Here is a 25,879-nt window from a genome sequence, read left to right on the forward strand (position 1 = left end):
TAGAAGGAGATTTTTAATAACATATAAGAAAGCCTTTCGCAAAGCTAGAACTGCCTATCATTCATCAGTCATAAAAGAGAATAAGAAGAACCCAAGGACTCTTTTCAGCACTGTAGCCAGGCTGACTAATAATCCTAACTCTGTTAAGCCATAGTGACTCATACCTTTGCCACTGAAGTATCATCAAGAACAGCAGCTTTAGAAGACTCTGTAGAACCTGATTGTCTGTTTCTGACTTGTCAAGTTCTCTGAGCTGACAACAACCAGAAACTTGAATTTCAGACCCTATCCGAACAAGACTGTTTCCCTCAATCAACACTTCCATGTTGGATTTAATCAATCTGACAGTTGACAAGCTACAAACCACAGACTTTTAAGGTCGCTGTAATCAAACTTTTATCAAAAAGAAAAAAGGATATCATAGACCCATATCGAATGTCCCGTCCGCATCTACATTTCTTTATCAACTCAGTGATCACTAGGACAGAAAAAATCTATTTGAAGAGTTTCCGATATGATCGTGGCACTGAAGCAGCACTGGTGAAAGTTCCCAATGATTGTCTCTTAGCTTCTGATGGCAGCCTGTGCTTGTCCTGTTGGATGTTAGAGCTGCATTTGATGAGCTCTATAACAACATTCTATCACAGAGGCGTGAACATGTTTTTGGGATTGAAGGAACTGCATTAGACTGGTTTGAGTCAGATTTATCTGATGAATTTCACACATGTTCTATGAAATTTACCAGAACTTTTCACTTTGTACATGCCTAGCTTCAGGTAATATTATTAGACAGCATGCCATACATTTTCATTGCTATGTTGATGATACTCTGCTTTAGTTATCCATAAAGCCAGATAAAACCAATAAGCTGGTTACACTAAAAACACGTCTTAAAGATTTAATGACTTGGATGACTCAGAATTGTCTTCTTCTTCTTCTAAATTCAGACAAAACTGATATTTTTGTCTTTGGACCTTTGCACCTCGGGAACATACTGTACAATAAGGATGTCAATAGCATTGGTGTTTGAATGTTCCCAAAAATATTTTCCCTGTTTTAAAGCTCAGTATTTAGAAAACCCGGTAAGAAAGCAGATATAATGTTGGAATCCAAGGTGGCTTTGTGCTGTCAACAGTTCAACAGAAATCAGTCTTAATCAGCTTAATATGCAAAAAATGAATTTAAAGAGTCTTTTTTTTCCCATATTTATTTATGAAGTCTGACAGAAAATGTGAAACCAGACCAGGACATTGTGGTTAATAGTTGACAAACAGATTCATCACAGCTCATTACAAGTGTTAGTTGTTGTCTTATATCTATGAATGCATATCTGAACACAACAATTATAGTAACTTCAGGTTTTAGGACAGAATGTTGGTGACGCCGTGTGTTTTCTCTACTGTTCCTCAGTCTTCACATCTTCAGCAGCCTCCTTCTCTTCAGGACACAGGTCTGGAACAGGAAGGAAGTCAAGCCTGATTAAATGCTGAATGCTGTCGTTTACATTGATATGTACAGAGAGAGAAAAAAGAGGATCTCACCTGTAGTATCTGGAAAGTAGAAATCTAATGTAATGTTGAGACACTCGGCCTGCTTCTTGAAGACTTCCATTTGAGAAGCATCAAGTTTCCCTGTCTTTGCTGGATTTTATGGTGAAACAAAGTAAACATTATTTCAAAAAAGGAGTCAAGACAATGTGACACTTTTAGCATTTTTTGCCTGGATGTAAATAGCTTTACACTTACTGAAGAGGTAGAGGGATTTGCATTTTTTTGGTTCCCCGTTCCCCTCTGTCACCTCATCGTCCATCCAGAGAATACAGTCAGGGCACGTCTCCAGAAATTTCCCAACATGCCCATAAGTAGTTGAGTTAAAATAAACTAAATGAGACAGAACATACGATTAAGAAGTTGTTATTTCTTTAAGTATTACTAGACTTTGCTTGTATTAGCTAATATACTAATACACACTATGCTTAACTTACATGTTACTTTCATAGAGTTTCCTGAAGTGGTGGAATTAGCAGTTCCATGTTCACATTTTCCATCACTTGCAAAGAAAGGTAAACATAAAAAGTTCATGAAAACCAGATACTTTGTGCACTGTTTTATTCTGTTAAATAATTCTTATTCAAGGTTTTAACACTCTCTCTGAGAAGATCACAACTTACATTCTGTCTGCAAAGCGTATGTTATAGTCACTACTTCCAGGTACAGGAGACTGGATTGCCATCCAGGAGCTGTTGGAAATTTTAACTGCTTTCAGCATCTCTTCACTGTCTGATGCTAAAACCTGGAATATCCATTTTCCGTAAACCTAGACACCGAAAAGAAAAAATTGAAACCCACTTTTTAGGTAAATTCTCTGGTAATCTGTTGGTTAGCAGATCCATTTAAAGAATGGTACATTCAAAAAGTGATCACATTATTATCTCAATTTACTCAGGCTTCAATTTTACGATTGATTACACTGTGAAATGTAAATTAATTTCTGTTTTGATTAGAGTCCTATCACAGTCAGTCTTTTGCATTCTGTTTAGTGAAAACTCCACTATTTATACTCTATATAACCAAATTCTTATCTTAATAAAATGTACCCTTTGTTTTTTCCTCTGGTTTATGGCGCTTTAAAACCCGTATGAAAATGTTTTGTGCGGCAATCCGAACACACCAAAATAAAAATAGCTAAACAATAGCCTACAAATGTTCTCCTGGATGTACATAAAGTTAGACGTGAAGTAACGTGGAGCCTTTTAAAGCAAGAAACTCTTGATTCAACTTTTTACTTGATGTCAATTCTGAGGAAAACATACCTTGCTTCGATCCTCCAGAGGTTTAATCAGCTCATCACAGCCGGGATCAGATGCAGCCGTCAGTGAGGAGAGAGCCAGCAAAGCTAAACAAAGCTGAACAGACATGTTTAGAAGGGAAATGATGGTCAAGAGGATGCAGCAGCAAGAACAGGATAACTTTGCTCTTGCAGGACAGCAGAGAGCCCATTATATAACAGAAGGAGAGGGGCGTTGTATAATGGTGCAATTGTGTAATAATGACCCAAATACATCACTACAGACACAAATGCGGACACCAAGTAATTCTGGCACTTCAACCGACATTTGCAATTCATTCTATTATGAACGTACTTTGTGCAGTGTGGGAATGAATATGTAGCATACAGTAACATTTTTTATGTGTTGTAAAAGCAGTTTTTTAAAATCTGCCTCAGAGTATGAGAACAGAACAGAACATTTAATAATAAATGAAATGCACAGTTACTTGGGGGATAAGGCTGTATTCGAGCTGAAGTTTCATGTTGCCAAGTGAAACAGCCGCTCTCCATCCGTAATGTGGCGCCAAGCAATGAGGACACGAGGACATTTATCAGCACTTGAATGCGTAAAAAGGACCAGCAGGTTCTGCTTCTTGACATATCACCATGAACCATGCTTGATTATATATATATATATATATATAAACTTAAAGATTAACTTAAATATTCAATAACAAATTTTTGCCAAAAACTGTTGTCTGCACAGGATAAAATATTCATGATTAAGCTTTGTATTGAACCTGCAGCTGCTTTAAAAGATGATGAGACCTAAGAAAATGAATGTCATAAAAATGTCATAGACAGCATTTATTGTAACTTTGTCATACATGTAAATGCTCTGTTCCAGTTCAGTATGTTACGTTTTGATATAAGTTATGAGTAAAGTGTGATCAATAAAAAGCCACTTCTTCATGTCCTGTGGGACAGAATTTCGTAATTCAAAGGAAAAAGTGAGCGCTTAACATTTAAAGGCACTTCACATGTTCTGAGCACCCCACTCACACATTTGAGGGGTTAATACCGTGCAACGAGAGTACACTATGGGTGTCAATAGCATCGATGTTTGAATATTCCTAAAGTTATTTACACAATTTTAAAGCTCAGTAAATAGAAAGTGTGATGAGAAAGCAGATATGATGTTGGAATCCAAGGTGGCTTTGTGTTGTCAACAGAACAATCTCGCCCTTTTTTTCCATTTTTATTCATAAAATCTGACAAAAAATGTGAAACCAGACCAGGTTAATCATTTACAACAGATTCAGCACAGCTCCATTGTTTCACACACAAAAAAATTAATATGTTGCTATTTGTTTTCTCATATATGAGGATGCACAACTGAATACTGATTTGATTAACAAAAATTATAGTAACTTCAGGTTTTAGGACAGAATGGAGGTGACGACGTGTGTTTTCTCTACTGTTCCTCAGTGTTCACATCTTCAGCAGCCTCCTTCTCTTCAGGACACAGGTCTGGAACAGGAAGGAAGTCAAGCCTGATTAAATGCTGAATGCTGTCGTTTACACTGATATGTACAGAGAGAGAAAAAAGAGGATCTCACTTATAGTATCTGGAAAGTAGAAATCTAATGTAATGTTGAAACACTCGGCCTGCTTCTTGAAGACTGCCAGTTGAGAAGCATCAAGTTTCCCTGTCTTTGCTGGATTTTATGGTGAAACAAAGTAAACATTTTCAAAAAATGAGTCGAGAAAATCTGACACTTTTTGTGTTTTTGCCTGGAAGTAAATAGCTTTACACTTACTGAAGAGGTAGAGGGATTTGATTATTTTTGGTTTCCTCACTGATGCTTCCATCCAGAGAACACAGTCAGGGCACGTCTCCAGATACTTCCCAGATGTCTCATAAGAGGCTGTGTTCTTAATGTAAACTAAAGACATACCATTAATATTGTGTTATGTACTTGGACGACAACTAGAATTTGCTTGTTAAAGCGCGTATACTAATAAGTGCTATACTTACATGTCATTTTAGTAAAGTTTCCTGACGTGGTGGAATTACCTTCTCCGTAAAGACAATTTCCATCCCTTGCACAGAGAAGTAAACATAACAAGCTCATGAAAACCAGATACTTCATGTACTTGTTTCTTTAAAAGGTTTTAACACTTCCTCGCAGAAGATCACAACTTACAATCTGTCTGCAAAGTGCAGGTTGAACTCATCGCTTCCTGGTAAAGGTGTGATTTCAATCAAGGAGCTGTTGGCAGTTTTGAGCACTTTCATCTGTTCCTCACTTTCTGATGTTGCACTGTGAAATATCCATTTTCCATATATCTAAAGAGAAGTAAAACAGAAAATACTTTTAAGTACATTCTGTGTGTGTGTGTGCCAAATCTCTAACAAAAATGTGTATTTTACTCATTACGTTTTTGATTTAACCTCTTATGAAAATTGTTGTGCAGTAGCCTACAAGGGCTCCATTGGTTATAAGTGAAGGTCCAACACAAGTAAAACAACATATGGAGCCGTCTGAAACAAGAATCTCTTGACTGAGCTTTTTACTTGATGTTAATTCTGAGGAAAACATACCTTGCTTCGATCCTCCAGCGGTTTAGTCAGCTCATCACAGCCGGGATCAGATGCAGCCGTCAGTGAGGAGAGAGCCAGCAAAGCTAAACAAAGCTGAACAGACATGTTTAGAAGGGAAATGATGGTCAAGAGGATGCAGCAGCAAGAACAGAATAACTTTACTCTTTCAGTATCCTGCAATAAATACATTCACAGAACATGTGACATAAAAGGTGAGGGAGGTTTGAGGTGGGGGCGTTGTGCAATGGTGGGATCGTGCTATGATGACTCAAAAGCATTACTGCAGAGACAAATGTGGACACCATAATTGCACTTAAACCTATATTTGCTTTTTATTTCTTTATTAGTATGTCGTGCAGAATGAGGGGATAAATATTATCATATGGTTACCGTTAACACCACGGTTGAGCTACAGGACTGATCAATAATAAATGGAAATGTTTATTTGCGGTCACATGGTTGTTTGTGTTGTGTGGACTGGCAACCTGTACATGGTGTACTTTCACCCACTAACAGCTGGGATAGCTTCCAGCACCCAGCACCATAAAACTTTTATGCACCACTCAGTGTGACTCTCTGCTTATTGTGCTTTGAGAAACAGCTTATTAAACAAAATATGTACCTCTTTAAGTAAACGCTTGCAACGGTAACCAGCATGTTCAGTAAATGGATGTGATAACAGCGACCGAGTAAATAACTAGAGAAGATTAAAAAGTGGTGGATCATACTGATCTTTTGGCTTTAATGTGAGGAGCTTTAGATTATATTATTACCAGATCGTATCCTTTTAATCACACACAATCTTTTTTTTTAATCCGCAACATATTAGCTAAATTAGGAGAATCCTGTGCCAGAGTGGCACTTAAAAGCTCTTTAATGCATTTGATACACGTTAGACTACTGCAATACCATTTTAGTTTGGTGTGCAAATAATTCCAAAAGATTCTTTAAATGAATCCAAAACGCTGTGGCTAGAGTACTAACTGGAACTTCATAGACACCCTTTCACTGTGTTAAGCTGTCCCCTTTGGCTTCCTATGAAATTGACATGTTTGCCTCCGTCTTATCACATTAACTGTCTTCTAAGGCTAAAACCAGTCTTATCTTAAATATGTCGTTAAGGAAAGTGGGTGGTCATACAGGGCTTCTAGAGTTTCCAGCTCTCGAGGGGAAGATGAACATTTACTTATCAGGGTTCATAAGTTTGTTTTTCCAACCTTTGGACCACAAGTGCCCCTGAGCACACCAGCAAAATTTGTGCTTGGCAAGATTAACACTAAATCACTCCTCGCTCTAAGTACTATCGTATTCGAAACACCATCGGAGAAGATGGAGAGCAGACTGAGCCTTAAGACACAGTTTTGGAGTAACTTTGTAACTGTGAGGACTACATGCTCAAATACAAAAGCCTCACCAGTGGAAAGACGAAGAAGACACATTGACTAAGGGAAGAGAAGCTTTATACCAGCATATTCAAAACCCATGAAACTTCTCTGTGTATTTACAAAAACATAATACAAGAATAAAAAAGAGAGAATGAACACGTCACAAATGGAGTCCCACATACTGCCACAAAACAGAAACATGATCCAGTTTACAAATGCATCTTCTTGTACTCCCATTTATGGCTTCGATCGAAAACACAAAAACAAAACGTCTCTGTTCAGCCGTGATGGTGCATCATCAGTCCATCGCTCGGTTTGCAACTATTCTCTCCAGATTTATATTCAAATAATAATAATATCAAATACACGTACAAGACAGAGGAGCTACATTTGTGAGCTGTACACTTTGCAGTAAGGGAGGGGAAAGGAGAATGTTCATAAGAATATTGAATCTTTGTACAAGATAACAATTAGCTGTGGGCACTGAAAAAAAAAGTTTAAAACATTGATCAAAAACAAGCTTATTTTAGCTTTCTGTACCAACCAACTTTTTATATCATACTAAAAATCACAGTTTAGCCGGATGACAATTAAGTATGAGCGACCAAAGTGGCTTTACAAGCTTGTAGATTACCATCCATACCGATCATCTGTTTATGATGTCACTATTTCTTAATTCAATACTTTACTACAGGAGAACATGGAGTATGATATGCATGTTGCTATTGTTTCTCCAGGATGTAAACTGAAGAATCTTTTGGATCCAGATTTAAAGAGGTAAGATATAAGGGAGACCCCAGCCAACAAAATAAACTAATTACGCAACGATGGGTTTCTATTAGTTGAAACTGTTGTGTTAACCTGCTCAGATCAGAGTGCAAAGTCCCCCAAAAGTACACAATCCACAGGTTGCATCAAAACAGAAGGCTTCGGTTGTGCACGTGAACACAGAAAAAAGACTGCTACTAACTGTAAAAGACTGGCCAAACTTTCAGTCACAACAACTGTTGTGCTGGGTATCAACCCTGCCTCAACCTCACTGCTTTCTCAAAATAATTTACAAGTATCACAGACACTGATGTGACGTGACCTAAAGGGAGACAGAACTTTGGAAAGACGAAGGCTTCAAATGGAAAGTTGAATTTATTTCCAAATAAACGATGAATATGCTCGGTGGTTTTGCTTTAACAGGTTCACCTATAACAACTTGTTGCTTTATGTTAGAAATGGCAACATTTTACTGACTTTATGCTTTATGAATGTTTTTTTTTTCTTGCCAATCTGTCGCACAGTGTCAACTGTTTAGCCAAAGTTCAATGGTCTCACTTTAAGCCTTACACAAAAGTACTTTTGTCACTGAATGTAATTTATAAATATGCACTGACACAATTCTGGTTGTGCTGAAGCTTTTTTTTGTAAATCCAGATTGATGCTGACTTTGTTCTGTATGTAATTCTCCTCCTTGGGTGGGACAGAATGAAAGGTCCTTTCCACATTTACAAATGAGTTTATAAAACATTAGAAAACTTTACCCATAGTATAAATCAGAAAAACAATGATGGCGGTATTAAAGATTTAGACAACCACAAATGTTGAGAGGACATCACAAGTATCTGCAGAAGCTCCAAAAAAATAAAAATAAATCATGGAAAAGTGATTGTGATGTCTCTTCACTTCTCCTGTGGTAATGGACAGGAGAAAGAAAAAAAAAAAAAAAAAGAAGCTGACCACTCAGGGTAATAAATTATTCAAAAATCGTCTGGATACTTTAGTATTCTGGCATTTAATTTTTGGATATTGGATTCTGTGATATGATGAGAAAGGCAGAAACTTCTGCCCAATGTGTGTACGCCGTCTCAAACACACTGGATGCAAATATTCAAAGATTTCTCCTCCGGCGTGTTTCAATTTTGTTTTCTTTGTACAGTCACATGGTTGGAGGGGAAGAACTGATGTATGTAGCAGAGTCACCACTTAGAGGAAACAGGAGAGAGGAGACATGGGCAGAAACCATGGAGGGGTTTGGGGTGCAGATGGGTTGTAGAAGGATGGTGCCTCGGGCCACTGGCCTGGATGACATCACATCATGTCTCTCTGCTTTCCCCTGATCCACGACAGGTTACCGAGTGACTGCACAAACTGCTTTCAGAGTCTTCACACGCTCATTGTCATGTTTGGAGAATACTGCAGAGATAAGTTAGGGAGAGAGGAGTAAAAGTGACTGTGTGCATCAGCAACTAGTGAACACTGGTAATCTCATATCACTCTAAACTACTGTGGAGTTATTATATTTTGAATTACTCAATTGTAGAAATAACATCAAACATTAAACGTATTACATGATAGTCAACATTTTCTCCAAAGGTTTCTTGATTTCCTATGAAAGGTTTGGCAAGACAATAGACACCATTTCTATGGTTACTGTGCTGCTACAGTCAGCAGCAGCTTAGCTTGGCAAGAAGACACAAAAACAGGGTGACATAGTCTGGCTCTGGCCCCCTAAATCAATGTTTTACATCTTGTTTGCAGTCCAAAATGACTGGATTGTTGTCGTCACTGTGAAGTTGCTCGGTAACTGCGGTCACTGTTCATTTACATGCACAGATGAGTCGAGCTCCACTTAAAGTTTGACAAAGTCATTTAACTCCACTTGGTGTCCTTGTCCTTTTTCCAAGCAGGGAGGGAAATCAATTTATTGACAGAATTAGGCCTGACTATGCAATGATAGGTAGCCACGTGCCGTCTTCTATTACGCCAGGGACCAAAACAACTATCAAACAACTTAGCAGGTTATATATTGCAACCTTGTCGGGCGAAGAAGTAAACAGCTTTGTACGTTTCATACGTTCTGTTTGATTTATTTTTATTTACAAATGAGTTGCATCTTCTTCTGTGTACCGGCTTCTTCTGCTGTTTCTGGGTCAAAGTTCAGGATCAACTGTGGAGCACGTGCAGAGCCCCTCTGCAAGCTTGGTTCCAGTTGAACATGGGAATAATCTGACTCCCAACTGGATTATTAGAGCGTGTCAGTCGCACTATGAGAAATCTGATTCAGTAAAAATCAGACTAATGGTCACATTAGTTTTAAAATTGTGGCTGAACTCTGACTTACACAATCCCTTTTTGTTATTTTTTCTAAGGTCATGCAAACAAACTGACTGTTTCTAGACATATGCAACTTCAAACTTCATCTTTAAAATCTTTGCCATCTTTCAAAATCTTACTGTTAATAAGAAGAACTCAGAATCCATCTAAATATCCCAGAGAGTCGATGACTTACACTTTCATTCTGAAAAGGGTTAAGGAAGTTTCCTCCCATCTCTCCATCCTCTCTGGGTGTTCCAGGTTGGTTACTCATACTTAGGTTTCCAGGAGAATTCTGTTCAAAGGTAGGTAAAACACAGTTTTAAGCTACAAAAATCTCAGACAAGGTTCATCTCAGACAATCATCTTCTCTCACCTTGGGGAGACTGTCCATATCACCTGACCCTAAGAGGGAGAACACACCCACATGAATGCTTGGTTTTCAAGATCTATGTGAATATTTGGGGCAACTATAACCATGAATGTAATTCCAGTGAAGCACAAGTTACTTGTCCTTGTACCTAAAGATCCATTCATGTGATGGGGCTCCATTCCAGCCATTCCCCCTAATGGACCCTCGCTTCCTGCACCCATAGGAAACTGAGAAGAAGGCACACAGGAGCCAGTGATGCACATTTAAGAATATATACAATAACATACAAATAAATCCTAACATAGTCGCAGAAGTTGTTTTAAATTTTAGGCTCTATAATGACTTGAAAATGTCTTACGTTTGGTCGGCTTCCACCAGGAGGGACTGTGTTAATCATTGTGTACATGTTGTCGCCAGAGTTGGTTGAATCTGACAGAACAAAAAAGGAAATAGTAAAAGAACAGAAGATATTTAACATCTCACACATAGAGACAAATGCAGTACTCAGAGATTACCTGCCGGACTTGGCATTATGGGCGTTCCAGGTGGCCCCCCTCCTCCTGGAGGTCCCTAAAACGAGAGTCTGGTTTTTATAACATTTATTCATGAAGTAAATAATTAAATTACACTCAATGAGGGTAAAACCCTTTAAGCTTAAAAATGCATACCACATAACTTCCCGGAGAAGCAGAGGAATAAGGGGTCTACACAAACAGAGAGGTAAAAAAAACATGAGAGCATTTGAAAAAACTTTTGGTAAGATCTCTTTGTTCAAGAACTTACAGAGTTCGAGTTTGGAGGATTTGGCCAGGGTCTGCCACCACCAGGTCCCCTGGAAGACACAAACACACAGAAGTTTTCTGTTTTTGGCAAGCTTTGTTGGTTCTGATTCATTTGGGCAACGCTGGCAACAACAAGCTCTTCTGATGCCAAAGAAAGGTGATGGGAACAAGAAGCGGAGAAAGAAAAAAACGACAAAAAGGACCAAACAGTGAAAAGCCACCTCTAAGCTCCACAGTAAATTTTGTAGCAGAGAACAGTAAAAAGTCACATAAAAGTGAAAGGCTGAGTGCGGTGGGAGATTTAAGATACGGGGCATTTGTTGTTGTCATTCAAAGTGAGAGAAATGGTCTAAAACAAAAGGAGATTTTTCTCTTTTTTTTGCTCACGCAGCATTGTACTATTCACTTATATAGATATAAACTGAATACTCACATGCTCATACCAGGCATCCCAGGACCAACCAGGGCATTCAGTGGTGGCCTCATCCCACCTCCATAATTCTAAAACCACAAAATTTACAGTAAATTTTGTCTACAAGAGAGATACTGAAAACACTGTCTATGTACATATAATCATTTTGACCCATACCTGCGGCCCTAGTGGTACCATGCCTCTGGGTGGAGTCATCCTCTGCATTGGTCCTCCCATATTTGGATGTCCTGAAACACAAGAAAAGGCGGTCAGACAACCACTCAGTCTGTTTGTTCCAGGACAGTATGAAGACATTTCTGCTCTTCAGCTGAACCTTATTGCAGATGTGCACTCTAATAATTTTCTTCTAAGCTGGAGGTTGTTTTATTACATGCGGTCTCTATCCTCACACAAGCTCTGTTTAATCTAATATCATCCCTTTCGGAGACCAAATGGCACCAGTGAATGTTTATAGCTACTTTAAGTACAAAGAGTTTCATGCTATTATAAGTTGAATGCCAAAGTAACCCTGAGACATTTAACCAGCTAATTTATGTGTTCTTAGGAATGACTTGTTGTACATTTGGGAATACCTACAAGAAAAGTAGATAATAAATCAACAAACCTATTGAGGAGACTACACTTATCATAAATGAATCTTTAACAAGTATTGTTAGAGAAGACGGCTCTCTTGTTTTCACCACTGGGAGCAGTCACCCCACTTTTTAAGAAAATGAAGCACAAAGTCCTCAGTTTTAAGAAGTAATTTGAGTTGAATTGCTGCCTCAACATGCTTCCAAGCCTTTACCCTTCAAATCACTGACTGGTTTTTGGTTGTTGTTTTTGCTAATTTATAATTCATTATGATCTTATCGTACAAAACTGATTCATGTGAGTTTATCTTTTCATGCCTGTCATGTTTTCTTTCTTTTCCTTTTTCTTTCAAAGCTTAGCTCGCAGTGCGGCTCGGCTTTGAAAGGGCCATGCAACCTTTTCCTTGCAACTTATAGTTCTCAACAATCTTCTGATGGATTGCCATGACATTTAAATTTTCATGGTTAACTGAGGAACCAGTTTTTTGCTTTTGGTTTGGTACAATATTTGTATGATTCGCAGGAGGGAGCATGGCTTGTGCACTTAATGTTGTCTTAATGTAACAATTTTTAATCAGGCACTGATCTCAATTACCTGAAAAAAAGGTAAAATCACGTCGACTTTATGTTGCTGTATGCCTGCATGCTGCGTCTGTGTGTACCTTGCTGTCTTGTGGGATCCATCCCACTGGGTAACATTGGCTGGCTCCCAGGAACTCCTCCAAGTCCCTACGAAGGGAATAAGGTCCAACACTCACATTATCATCACTGTCACATACACAGAATGTATTCATACGATCCAGGTGCGTTTGCTACCTGCAGCTGTCAGTGTGAGCCTCACCTGATTAGGTAATCTGAGGGGCGGTCTGGGTCCTCCGGGGTATCGAGGTGACATAAATGGCTGAAAAACAGGTAAGTATAGCTTTTAATGTTTTAAGGTTTGAGAAAATGCACAAACCAACAAACAAGCCTGAAAAAAAAGTGCTGGGTTTTCAAGCCAGATGATAAATGTGATTGTTTTTCATCTTAAGAGTTGTAGAAACTGGTGGTGGGGGGGGTGTGGGGAGGCTTTTCACTCTTCAAAAACAGGAAACCAACCCGACCCACTCGGTGTGAGGCTTTGGGCTCATTTTCCTCTAGTAGCAGTAGAGTGGGAAGCTGACCGCATTTTCATTGGACAAAGTTTATGGAAAAAAAAGAGAGGGAACAAAGGATGACGTATATCTAATAATGATGTCAGCGCGTGTGTTAACTGCGTGGAATTTGAGAGCGTGTGCCCGGAGTGCTTTTGCAGCTGTGAGTGGGTTCTCACTCGTCCTTAACACAGACAGTAGCAATGCTGTAGCTATTTCTGCCGAAATAGTCTCACCGCGCTGGGAAAAGCCAGTCTGGAGTGCAGAGGAAGCAATACCGCAACTGTCCACGAGAGAGCAATGGTTCTCTTCCTTTGATTATTTCTTTGACCATCCTCATGCTGCATCACAGAGCTACCAAAGGAAAACAGCTCCTCGAATGTTTGTCCACGTAAGAAATATAACGACCTAAAACCTTATCAAAGTAAATAACTGAACACAAAGTACTGGCAAGGAATGAGTCAAAGAATGCAGAAATTACTATTTGTTATCTGGATTATTTTTGGCAGTGATGTGCAGTTAATTACAGAACGTGGCTTTGCAAATACTCTCTGATCTGGTCCACACACGGAAACTGGAATGAAAAACCAACAATCTGGTAATGGTTGCATTTTTCCTGTTGAGTCTAAACAAAGCCGTGTGTTGAGGAAGCAATTGATCTTCTGTTCAAGTCATGTTTAAGTTTTTGAACACGGCACCAAGAAATGTCTTGGAAGGCTATTGATCTTTGTGTCAGACGCTAGTGTCTGAATTCGACTGATAATGGCAGTTAATCAATGTACAACAGGAAGAGTTCTTCAGAAATTATGTGGGGCAATGCAGCATGTGGGTGTTTTCTTCTGCCTTGGATTTATTTCTCATGTCAGGTTCTTTTCTCTCCATGTTTTGGTGCGCCCACGCGCACAAAACGGCAGACTGTAGTCAAATGCTTTTTGGGTTTTCTCCCATTTCTTTCAGTTGTGTGTCAGTGTGCTATGTAGCATTTTTGAGCACGTTTAAGATCTGCAAACTTACAAATCTTAAAGAATAAAAAGGGAGTTACTTGGAAAAGATGCCGCTCGTGAAGTGACTGAAAGGTTTTGCGTGTAGTCAACTGCGTCATGCTAAAACCCTTCATGTTGTGTGTTTCAGGGTGAAAGTGACAAAAGGAACTACAAAAAGGTGCATTAATATAAAACATAAAGATGTTTATTCATTTATTGGTGAGCAGTTAGTTGTGTTCTAATAAAAACCTCCAAACATAATGTGGCTTTTTGTGGGTGACCTGTCTGAGGAACAGCTTCATCAATTAAATGCCCGTGAACATGAAAAGAAAAATAGAAATGTGAAATATTTAGAATGATTTAATACAATCTCAATGATGTGTGTGTGTGAGTGTGTGTCAAACTGCATACCTGAAAGAATCCTGGAGGAACAGGCCCCACTGGCATGCCCTCTCCTGGGGGAAGGTTCCCGAGGACGGGGCTCGGAGCTGCTGCAGCACTCTGAAGGAGGAGAACACACACAAAAAGAGTCTGTGACAAATCTGTGACTCGTTTGCAATTTGACAATCTCAACACATTCCTGCTCATTAGTGGTGCAGCACACCTTTGGTTTGGTGCTGTAAAACTTTCCATTTGAGGTACTTTATTTGGGCCTTTCCATTTGATGCTGCCTTCTGATTTTACTGCAACTATTACAGGTCAGTGATATCTTGTTTTTTTTTCCACCACCAATACTTCACAGCCAAGTAATCTTTTGGATCAAGATATCAAATTTGATGCATTGTAAAGGATTACATTATCAACAGCAAAGGACTGAATAGTTCCTTAAGCCTTCATGCATCAGTAGCGATGATCATGCATTACCATACTATACTTTTTTACACAGCAAATACTCTATTCTATGTGCTGGAGAGTACTTGCAATCAATTATCTCTATAATATAGTGATACTTGACTGCATCTATGCTGCACAATCAACAAAACTAGTACTAAACTCACAAATGATAGAAAACAAAAGACAAAGCAACAAGAAAACATCAATAAAATGGGCAATCCAAGGGTCTTCCCCTCACTTTCCTGCTCTCTCTCCCTCAGTGGGATATTTCCTGTTTCTGCAGATGCCCAGCTTTGCTGGTCCAGGTTTATTTTTATACATTGTGTTTTTTGTTGTGCTTGTTCCAGACGGGTGGCGCTGGATCATTTCAGCGGGGCCTCTGTCTGCTTCCTGTGGTATTGTGCTACGAACCCCACGTTACATTACCACCCAACACTGGCCTCTCCCTCATCCTCATAAGGAATACAGAGCAGACATCATGCAGTGTGGGAGAGTGTGCATCTATATATATGTTAATCCGTGGAGAGTGAGCATATAAAACTATGACTTTTGCATTTGTGTCTATTTTGTCTTAAAATCTGCCCACTCCGTGTCCTGTTTTTCTGATCTTTTTCCTCACTTTCTCTCCCTGTCTGAAGGCTGGGTGTAAAGAGCTCTGGCGAAATTCACCCACGTTCTCTGAAGTTTTTCGCCAGCTGACTTTTTAGGTCAGACCGGGACAAGGTTTAATCAGAGCTGAGATAAAAGCAGGCTGACGACACCGCTGTATCCTCCGCTGCTCCACCCCGCCACCATCGCTATTCCCTGAACCGCCCTCGGTCTCCTTCACATCTCCCCATCATTAATGTTCGGCAACAAGGAACAGGATGCGCTGCAGCTCTTAGATTCACTTATGTGCTGCTGCAAACATAGTCGGTGTTTGTCTCAGCAGATGAATGTACAGATGGATATTGTGTCTCCGTGGTTCAGCAATGAGAGAGTGGATTTGGTTTGTTTGTGTGTTTATGTGTTTCCACAGAGTGTGCAACATCATGCACGAAATCGAGTGTTTTTTTTTTTCTTTCCTCACTCCCTCCTCGCACCCTGGATTACCCAGAATGCCTTTTCTCCTTGGCAGCCTGGAAGTCTGCTGAGTTTGCCTTCACACACAGAGAAAGAGGGAGGGAAAGAGGAGAAAAGAGGACAAAGCGGAGATTACGAGTGTGTTCGTGCGTGTGGCAGTGAGTGTGTGTGCAAGAGCAGAAAAACCAGGCGAGGAAAAAAAGAAAAAAAATCTACCTGACCTGCTGACAAAGCAGCATTTTCTACACACTGCAACGAGAAATAAATAAACAAATAAAAAACAACATGCCAGGATACGTCCCAGCCCCTAAACCAGCTATTCATTCCATCAAAGGAAAGGACAACTTCCAATAACTTCTATGGGAGCTCAGACTGAGTCAAAGCACATTCAAATAATGACTGACAATAGGAAGGATTTTTAGAATAGTTCTTAAGGCACTGCTGAGTCACATGATTTCTGTAGTGACGCTTGTGTAAAATTTGTACAGTGAAGCCTGATTTGGTTTCTTACTGACTTAGATGAGATGAATCTGGTAAATATGAAGCCAAAGCCAGAGGTCGCCCTTCTTAGTCTGGCGTGTGAAAGACAGAGAGAAAAGAAAAGCAAAAAAGCTTGGCTGTAACTTGCTAGCACATCTAAAGCTCACTAATTCATGTCAGATTACATCTGTTCAATCTCTGTCAAAATATAAATTTAGAGTAAAAATAATGGGTGAACAAAAGAGACTCTCAAGGCATCAAGATGATATCAGGATGAACCGGGATTTGGTACCTTTGGGCAGAGCGAGATCGGAAGATTCATCATCAAACTTTTTCCAAATTAAAAATTAAGAAAAAAGTACCAATTTAGCACATTAAAAAAAAAAAAAGTCAAATCATTCCTTTAAATCAGCACCTGTTCAAATTAGAAAAGCAGCAACAGTGATTCAAAAACACATGGTTTGGCCGTCAGCACAGACTGATCACTGTATTCTTCAAGTTAAGTAAAAAAAGTACTATAATTTGATATTATCTAAGTTTGTAATAATAAATGATAGAATAAGTATCGAATAACAAATTGAATAACTATTGTGACTAACCTAAAAAAGTCTCGACACTGAAAAGATGCACAATCTGTCAAGCTGCATTACAAAACAGCCTCAATTTTGTAGGCTTGAAAAGCAATCAGTGCACGTTAGGAGCACGACATCACTGTATACGTACAGTATTTAGAAGAAGAAATGTTCATAGCCCTCTAACAACATAGCATTACTCAAATAACTGGAGTTTAATCAAACATGAGAACCTTTCAACATCTACACCTCTAGTTCTACTTAAAAAACTATGCATCAATACTGTGCAAATACATAACCAGTTACAAAAAGTTGGGACACTATGTTAAACATAAAAAAAACCCAATAGAATTCAATGATCTGCAAATCACATAAACTAATACTTTATTAAAGATAGAAAACTTGAATTTAACTATTTCATGAAAAATATAAGCTCATCCTGAATTTGATGGCAGCAATAAAAAAAAAAAAGTTTGAACAAGAGCGACAAAAGGCTGGAAAAGAAACCTGGGGATAAAGAGACCACCTTAGAGAGGCAGAGTCTCTCAAAAGTAAAGATGGGCAGAGGTTCAGAAATCTACAAATTGTGGAGGGATTTCAGAATAATTTTCCTCAATGTTAAATTGTGAGGACTTTGAATATTCTACTATTATCTATCATGCAGCATATAATATCATCAAAATATTGAGCGAACTTGGGGTCATCTCTGAGTCGAAGCTCATTTAAAATGGAGTGAAGCAAACGGGATAACGGTTCTGTGCTCAGATTAATCAAAACTTGGAATTCTTTTTTGAGACATGTTCCTGCCATAAAATTGAAGATGAGCAAATATATTTCTTGAAATAGTACAAATGCCTTACTTTCAGCACTTGATTTTTTTTGGAACTGAGGTTAGCTATAACATTGCAGTTTAGGAAGTGAATGTTTAACGCTGTTGGTCATTCAAACATTACAGGGAATTACTCTGAATTGGACTTGTTAAATCCTTATTTGCCAGTTCTGTTTCAATACGGACTCCTAACCAAGCTCAACGTATTCAAGCACTTAACGTACGTTGATTCAAATGTCCCAAAGATTGTTACACATTGTTAATGAGCCTATTGTTTACAGCTCTCACACATTAGTGTTTGCCCTTTTCAGACAAGGATAAAGTAAGAGGTCTTGTGGAGTACCCAGCTGGTGGTTGTACTCATACTAGTATGAAAGTCTACATGATTGTGTGAATGTATCTTTCAGCAGAGTTGATCTAGAGGTACATGTTTAACTGAGCTTCAGTAAAATGCACGAATTCATTTTAATCAAGCAAGTCATGTTAAGGAGTGAGACAAACGTTGCTTCCCACCTGAGCCCCTTTAGAATGTCTAAGATGTATTTTTTTTTAGTATTTTAGAAATCATGATTTAGCCTTATAGCAAGAGGGTTCCTGGTTTGCACGTTCTCCCCGTTTACGCGTGGGTTCTCTCCAGGTACTCTGGCTTCCTCCCACCATCCAAAAACATGCATTTTAGGTTACGATTTAACATCCAGGGAGAGATCCAGAAAGACTTCATTGAATTTTAACGATTCAGACACACAGTTCTTTAAATCCCACAAGCGTGAATACTTTTAATTTGAAAACTTACCAAATTGTTTTGTGATGCACCTTAAATAATGTTCTTCTCCATGATCCCTACATTCTAGCTTTCTAACCTTAAGGTGTTTGCGATGAAATTCAAGGCAGTTGAGCAGCACTTACATGAGCTCAGATGAATACCTGGGTCTCAAGGCCAAATGATTTGTTTAATAAATTATTCAAAATACCACCATCCTGCAGACCACTACATTACACCAGACATGTATAACATACTAAGAGTAATGCACACCCTAAATGTGCACTATAAAGTATCCAAAGAGTTAAATAAGATGTTTCTTGTTGAGGGAATTTGTGTACTTCTATCTCTAGCGTGCACAGATCATTTCAAACGCAAGCAACAAAAACAAATTTTCAATTTGGACAAATGCAGTGACAATCAAACTGGTTGCTGTGTCTTAACTCTAGACCAGAGCTTTATAAGAGAACCGCAAATGAATTCAAGTTTAAACTGTTCAATGCCGTTAGAGAACAGCACATAATGCATAGTGACTTGCAAAATTATTAATCCCCTTGGCATTTTTCCCATTATCTGCGTTAAAACCTGCGATGGAAATGGAGTTTTGGATAGATTTTATGTAAAAAAAAATCTTTAAAAAAAGAAATAGCCCTTTAACCCATGCTACTCTATTTCCATGCCCTATGAAGAAAACAAAGAGAGGAGGTGCTGTAGGAACTACCTGGTGCTTGACCCACCCTGGCTTGTTAGATGGCCACATCTGGCCCATGCACAAGAAATGCAAGAAAATCACACCCACATCCCTCTTATTTTGGGATGATGAGAGGTATAGGGATTGCACCAGCTGTAGCCTTTTCCTTGATGATAAAAAAGTTTCATTTTAATCACATCTGACCAGAGGACTTTCGTACAAATATTAAGCGAATCTCCCACATGCTTTAGGCAAACTTGTCTTTTTTTCGGACCGGTCTTCTGTAAAGTTCCCACAGACAGATACACATCTCCACTGTGGAGATTTCCAGCTCCTTCAGGTTTACCATGTCCGGTCTGTCCACTATTATTCATTTCCCCTCATTGCATGTCATCAGTTTTGCCCCCGACCCCACCAAAAAAGGGAACAATGTCAAGGGGGATGAATAATTTTGCAAGCCATTGTACAATTGTTCAGCTGTACTATTCCCTTATTGCAAGAAGCATCTCTTACTTTATGTATGGAAAATGATCAAAACGTGCTGGGCTCATCTATACAATACACACACACACAAGATATTTAGTGCAATTATACCACAGCTCACTACTCCACAAGTTAATTTGACTTTTCTCTATGCAACATTCACGGTACACTAATCCAATCACACTACAGGGCTCAGTAATACCTAATGAGATAACTTCCAAACTCCTTCATCCCTCTATGTTTACAGATTGTGTCCCACACTAATGTGCATGTCCGATACATGTACACTTTGTGCGTGTGTAGGTGGGGAGTCATTTTCATTCAATACTGCAGAGACTGAGACAGACACGTGAGTGGAATCTCAAAAAACAGTCTGTGCCCATCTTCTCTCACTGTCTGAGCTGGTATTGCTCGCTGTCTGCTTCCTCCACTTCTCTCTCTCTCTCTCTCTCTCAGGTATGAAACCCACTCCATTTCATCGCTTGTCTTCGTATGCCTTCCTGTTAGTGTAACAATGCATCTTCTTTCTCTCACAAACATGCAAAGAGAGTTAAAGCATGGACATCTCACTATTTTGTGCTGTTAGTTTGGTCAAAGTGTACCTGTTTTGTTGATGTCCAGAAGCTATCATAAGCACAGAAATGAGCGTTGCTGTTGTGTCTGCTGTTAAATCTATTCTGTGCAATGTAGTTTATTTTAAATACATCACACATACACTGTCGAGGTGTACACAGGTGTACCTCTTGGGAAGTCGAAACTCTTTTGCTCATTCTTTTCGCTTTGTTACTAACAGCGAACTCTAATCATATATTATCATATCATAGTAATCATACTACATAATTGCTGATATAATTATACATTATTCAGTGTTTCCAATGCAAATCTTACAACAGCACAGCTCCACAGCAAAAAGGCTTAGGTGCTAAATTTTGATATTGCGCATTATGAAACATAAAATAAGACAAATGAAGCCTGAACCCAATTCAGCAGTTAAAACACCATGTGGAGCAAAAATGGGAAAACATTTCACTTTCAGGACTACAGGACCCAGTCTCCTCAGCTTCCAAATGCTTTGAGCATTGTTAAAAGAAGAGATGATGCAACACAGCGGTAAAGACACTCTGAGTTTTTTAAAAACACACTGTACACACTGTCATTAAATTGAAAACAAGCAGATCCACTTTGAAAAAAACATGAACCTTTCTGCATTTGATTTGTTGCCTGATTTGCAAATCATTGCATTTTGCTTGTGGGAACAGGGTTGTACAGTGTGTAGCCGTTTTAGGGAACTGATTAAGGTGGTTCCTACATTTGTTTTAATCATTTGATTACCTGCTCTAAATGCGCAAAAAGAAAGAGAAACGCTTGTCAGAAATTCTAAAAGCCAAGGTGAGATGGACCTCCTCTCGCTTTATCCATGGGTTAGTCTTTCTAAATGTTTTAGAGCCTCTGTGTAAGACACTGCAGTCAGTGCACATGCTTTTAAAGCAGAGTGTACCGTATGTGTGTCATATTGATATCACTGCCAATCAGAACAGAAATGCCCATGATTGCTGACTCATTTGATGTTGGGAATTATAGCCTTACAGCCTATACTGCAGACCAAAGCCAGATGTCAGTAGATGTTGGGGGCTTTTTTGTCCATTGTGAAAGGGGCTTAAAGAATCTTTAGGTTTAAATCTGCAGGGGTATGGACGGGTTAGCACTATGGCTCAAGGCCACCTGAGGTACATCAGGATCTCCACGCTACACAGGAAGGAACTACATCCCTCCTCCCTCTCCCTCTTTTCCACTCCATCCTCTCAAATGCCATTAGTCCACTTCCTGAATAAGAGAGGAGAGAATGGAAAGAAGAGATGCTAACATTCTGCATGACCCACTCTCTCACATGCATGCAGTAACACAAACGCACTCATTCACATAACCACACTAAAAAGGATTTTTTTGCATCGGTGTAAATCCAAAGAACGAGCAAAGTCTGTTGAGAAATAAATAAATGCAAAGTTGAGAAATAAAGGTTTTAACTTTCAACAGCCTTTCATTCAGCACAGGAGAGAGATGGACAGAAAGAAGTTTACATTCAACACCTTTTCATGGTGAGACTGATCAACACATGCCACAGTCCCATTATAAAGCCAAACTCAATATTTAATTTCAGGGCACACTGGCTCAGTCACCCTCTGGTATTGAAAACTGCCTCTCTTAACAAAAACATGCCATATGGGACACCATTAAAACACAGCGGCAAGTGGGAAAAAGTGCTATCTCTATTCTGTCATCACAGAAGAATAGGGCTGTTCAGCCATATTGTACAACAGTAAACAAGTCCAAGCTGAGACTGCTGAACTAAAGCTGTGCAAATCCTGCATTAACAAAGTTCATATTGTGTTTCAGGTCTTTAAAGGACAAGTCCAAAACAAGTCTCAAGTCTGTGGTGAATTGACTTGCAAGTCAAAAAGCAAGTCTTTCAAAAAACATTATTAGAGTAATTATAATAGTAATGTTATATAATCTAATAGAATTACACCAAATTCCTATTAAAAACAGAAACAGCCTTTAATATCCAGCTGCATATTGTGAAAAAAACTGAATGAACAGCTGTATAGGGAACCCAGCCGAGGTGAAATATTCTGAAATACTTCTGCACTTTACTATATTATTCCACTATGTCGGAATATTATAACATCCCATTATAATGCTACATTAAAATCATCCAAACTGTGACTGTGCTGCCTAACATGTTAGTAAAACAAGTAAAAAAAACTGTATATAATAGCTTTTTTTTAGGTATGGCGAAACGAACTGCACAGGGGGGGACAATAAAAGGGGGTCACTGGTTGTGTGTCTGTTATCACCGATGTCATTATCGAACCTTGTAAGCATCCCAGAGGCTGTAAGGAGCTATGTGAGAGGGAGCCACAGGTTGATGCACTGTCAGATACTAATGCAGAGTTGAAAATGATAGTCACTTTGTTGCTGGGGAGTCACTTTTCCTGCTTCTATCGTACGTGTTTTAGTGACACTCGAGGAGATAAGGGAGATGGACTGAACACAGGAAAAACAACACAAGCAGATTTAAATGTCACAGCTGGAGATGAAGAGAAGGCAATATCAAGGTCTTGCACCTGAGAGATCATTGCAAAGGCTTAATATTGATTTTACAGAAATCCACAGATCATGCGACATTTAATAGAAGTATAGAAATCATTTTAAAGCACGTTGAAATGCAATTGCAAGGACAGGAACTACTAAGTTAGAAAATCAGCAGAAGTGTTGATACTTAGACTTACGGCCAAAGGGACAAGTACTGAGAGGTTTTCATGTCTCGTGGTCCTTCCAGTGGAAGAAGGCTAGACACAAGAGACAACAGGAGATAAGAATATGGGTGTCTACAACAGCAAAAAGCCACAGGGGTTAGTTGGGGTCAAAGCGACGACGTGCCAGTCCGATTGTGTCAGCATTCTCCCTCCCTGCACAGCTCGCCGCCACTGCTACAGCTCAATCTCTGGGTCCTTCACCATGATCTCTTTCACTCACATAACCTGTGAGGTTTCTGCTGTGAAAACCTTTCGATAACTTTTCACCAAAATGGGTCAGGGAAGACTGGATGTTAAAAAATACAGTGTGCAGTGTGAAAAAAAAAAAAAAGAGCTCACTGTGGCTGATTTTATGCTGAAACATTTCATTCCAGTCTCTTGTGAGTACAGATGATAGAAAATATCATATATGGCTCCAGTCAGAGTCAAACAGAAAAAAAAAACCCAACTTGCTGGGTAAATCTGCAAGTGTGCCTGCTCAGAGAGGAATAGTACAGAAATGCTCCTAACTGAGCCCACTTTTTTAAATATTCATAATCAATAAGAGCAGCTACAGTTACTTTTCCACATACTCACACCTTCTTGTCTCTCCTGCCCTAGTCAAACCTCTCCCCTCCACCCTGCAGCACAGCCTCATCTTTGCCCTGGCCTAATGTAGAGCAGCAAAGCGTGCATATATCAACACCACATAAACACGGCACCTTGGCGTGTCTAAACACGCATTTGACATGACTCAGCGTAATACACCAGTGGAAAACACACTCCTCTGAGACCAAAGGGCTGCATGCAACAGGCCAAAAGAAGAGGAAGCAACAGACGCAAAGAGGAATGTGGAGGGCAGGAGAACAGGGGCAGAGAGAGGCAGAGGGAGTGAGGAGTGGAAAAAAACTGCTGATCTGAGAGAGACAGGACGAAGCAGTGTGGAGAGTGAGGGGGACAAGCAGGGGAAATAATGAGAATGATTCTATTGATTTTTTTTTTTAACAGAAATACTTTGATGTACACTGTTTAACACTGAAATTGAATCTGTTTATTTTTATCAGTTGTTGCAGATCGTGACAATCTTTTCCATCTCTGCTCAAACCTATGGAAATTCCCAGTCTTTTCGTCCCCTGTCTCCCTCCTCACTTGGCTCGCTCTCCATTGCCATGGCAATGATGTTACAGTGAGTCACCTCCACAGCTCCCTCCTCCTCAGCACCGCCAAGAAGGAACATGGGAGTGAGTAAGAGAGACGGACAGTGAGACATGGACGGAGACAAAGAAAGAGAGGGAGGATTGGGGGCGCAGTTTCCCTGGAAACAGGGTGCGGGGATCTCTCCCTAACCCTTATTGGCTCTCTACTGGATGGAGTCAGCTTCTTACCCACAATACTTGGAGCCAACAGAGTTTCTGTTTCTAGGTTGTTTCTATCCACTCTCTCTGTCTGTTCAAATGCATGCAAGCACAGACAAACTGGTCAATTTCAGTTTTGCATTTCCTGCTACTGACTCAAGCTTTCCATCCTCAGATAGTTTGGTGCTTATCAGATAATAAAACATCAGTCCCAACATGTTTTTGTGTGTTTTGCAGGTGCTCTTCTGAGCAAATACAGAATCTTCAAAACTTTCAGTATAATTTAGTATAATCCACTTGCTTTCAGTATAACCCACTTATCCATCCACCAATCCATCCATCCATCCTCCCATACAACCCACCCACTTATCCATCCACCAATCCATCCATCCATCCATCCATCCATACAACCCACCCACTTATCCATCCACCAATCCATCCTCCCATACAACCCACCCACTTATCCATCCACCAATCCATCCATCCATCCTCCCATACAACCCACCCACTTATCCATCCACCAATCCATCCATCCATCCATCCATCCATCCATCCATCCATCCATCCATCCATCCATCCATCCTCCCATATAACCCACCTATCCATCCATCCATCCATCCATCCATCCATCCATCCATCCATCCATCCATCCATCCATCCCTCCATCCATATAACCCACCCGCCCACCCACCTATCCATCCATCCATCCATCCATCCTCCCATCCAACCCACCCCCTCACCCACCTATCCATCATCCACCCCGCCCATCCACCCACCCATCCATCCATCCATCCATCCATCCATCCATCCATCCTCCCATATAACCAACCCCCTCACCCACCTATCCATCCCAACCAACCAACCAACCAACCAACCAACCACCCACCCACCCATCCATCCACCCACCCCTCCATCAATCCACCCATATAACCCATCCATCCATCCATCCATCCATCCATCCATCCATCAATCCTCCCATATAACCCACCCACCCGCCCACCCACCTATCCATCCATCCATCCATCCATCCATCCATCCATCCATCCATCCATCCTCCCATCCAACCCACCCCCTCACCCACCTATCCATCATCCATCCCACCCACCCACCCACCCATTCATCCATCCTCCCATCCAACCCACCCCCTCACCCACCTATCCATCATCCATCCAACCCACCCACCCACCCATCCATCCATCCATCCTCCCATATAACCCACCCCCTCACCCACCCACCCATCCATCCATCCATCCATCCATCCATCCATCCATCCTCCCATCCAACCCACCCCCTCAACCACCTATCCATCATCCATCCATCCCACCCATCCATCCATCCTCTAATACAACCCACCCATCCACCTATCCATCCATCCTAACCCACCCACCCACCCACCCA

General features: G+C 40.0%; 2 protein-coding genes across 6 annotated transcripts in view; both read right to left on the reverse strand.

The window, feature by feature from the left end:
* Positions 1-1,182: 1,182 nt before the first annotated feature.
* Positions 1,183-5,546, reverse strand: LOC140309984 (uncharacterized). 4 transcript variants are annotated; one of them, XM_072388077.1, is made up of 6 exons: positions 5,375-5,546; positions 4,977-5,119; positions 4,808-4,872; positions 4,590-4,715; positions 4,389-4,487; positions 1,183-1,452 (listed from the first exon to the last, which is right to left on the reverse strand). In XM_072388077.1, the coding sequence occupies exons 1-6, from the start codon at positions 5,477-5,479 to the stop codon at positions 1,397-1,399; spliced, it is 594 nt and encodes a 197-aa protein (XP_072244178.1). In that variant the 5' UTR covers positions 5,480-5,546; the 3' UTR covers positions 1,183-1,396. The 4 variants fall into 4 exon arrangements, with proteins under 4 accessions (XP_072244178.1, XP_072244176.1, XP_072244179.1 ...); XM_072388075.1 differs by lacking the exons at positions 4,389-4,487; positions 4,590-4,715; positions 4,808-4,872; positions 4,977-5,119 and adding exons at positions 1,542-1,640; positions 1,746-1,880; positions 1,985-2,049; positions 2,171-2,316 and having other exon boundaries at positions 1,191-1,452; positions 5,375-5,543; XM_072388078.1 differs by lacking the exons at positions 4,389-4,487; positions 4,590-4,715; positions 4,808-4,872; positions 4,977-5,119; positions 5,375-5,546 and adding exons at positions 1,542-1,640; positions 1,746-1,880; positions 1,985-2,049; positions 2,171-2,316; positions 2,813-2,987 and having other exon boundaries at positions 1,193-1,452.
* Positions 5,547-6,817: 1,271 nt separating this feature from the next.
* LOC140309986 (single-stranded DNA-binding protein 2) overlaps positions 6,818-25,879 on the reverse strand; it is a 56,013-nt gene continuing 36,951 nt past the window's right edge. The window contains exons 5-18 of one of the 2 annotated variants that reach the window (XM_072388079.1): positions 23,121-23,180; positions 14,531-14,620; positions 12,845-12,904; positions 12,666-12,732; positions 11,588-11,658; positions 11,432-11,499; positions 11,000-11,048; positions 10,885-10,920; positions 10,732-10,786; positions 10,575-10,645; positions 10,365-10,443; positions 10,220-10,248; positions 10,040-10,138; positions 6,818-8,943 (exon numbers count right to left, since the gene is read on the reverse strand). In XM_072388079.1, the coding sequence (XP_072244180.1) occupies positions 8,914-8,943; positions 10,040-10,138; positions 10,220-10,248; positions 10,365-10,443; positions 10,575-10,645; positions 10,732-10,786; positions 10,885-10,920; positions 11,000-11,048; positions 11,432-11,499; positions 11,588-11,658; positions 12,666-12,732; positions 12,845-12,904; positions 14,531-14,620; positions 23,121-23,180 (864 nt within the window). In that variant the 3' untranslated portion in view covers positions 6,818-8,913. The remainder of the gene's footprint in view (positions 8,944-10,039; positions 10,139-10,219; positions 10,249-10,364; positions 10,444-10,574; positions 10,646-10,731; positions 10,787-10,884; positions 10,921-10,999; positions 11,049-11,431; positions 11,500-11,587; positions 11,659-12,665; positions 12,733-12,844; positions 12,905-14,530; positions 14,621-23,120; positions 23,181-25,879) is intronic. The other variant, XM_072388080.1, reaches the window with a different exon arrangement.

The sequence above is a fragment of the Leuresthes tenuis genome, unplaced genomic scaffold (genome assembly GCF_036924035.1).
Source record: "Leuresthes tenuis unplaced genomic scaffold, fLeuTen1.0.hap1 SCAF_6, whole genome shotgun sequence".
In the NCBI taxonomy this organism is placed as follows: Eukaryota; Metazoa; Chordata; class Actinopteri; order Atheriniformes; family Atherinopsidae; genus Leuresthes; species Leuresthes tenuis.

What these genes read in the sequence shown, in the direction of transcription:
- LOC140309984 (XM_072388075.1), bottom strand. Translation starts at nt 5,479, where the DNA reads ATGTCTGTTCAGCTTTGTTTAGCTTTGCTGGCTCTCTCCTCACTGACG. An exon ending in CGCTGGAGGATCGAAGCAAG is followed by an intron (nt 2,317 to 5,374) that starts GTATGTTTTCCT and finishes TTCGGTGTCTAG; the next exon opens with GTTTACGGAAAATGGATATT. An exon ending in AAACTCTATGAAAGTAACAT is followed by an intron (nt 1,881 to 1,984) that starts GTAAGTTAAGCA and finishes TGTCTCATTTAG; the next exon opens with TTTATTTTAACTCAACTACT.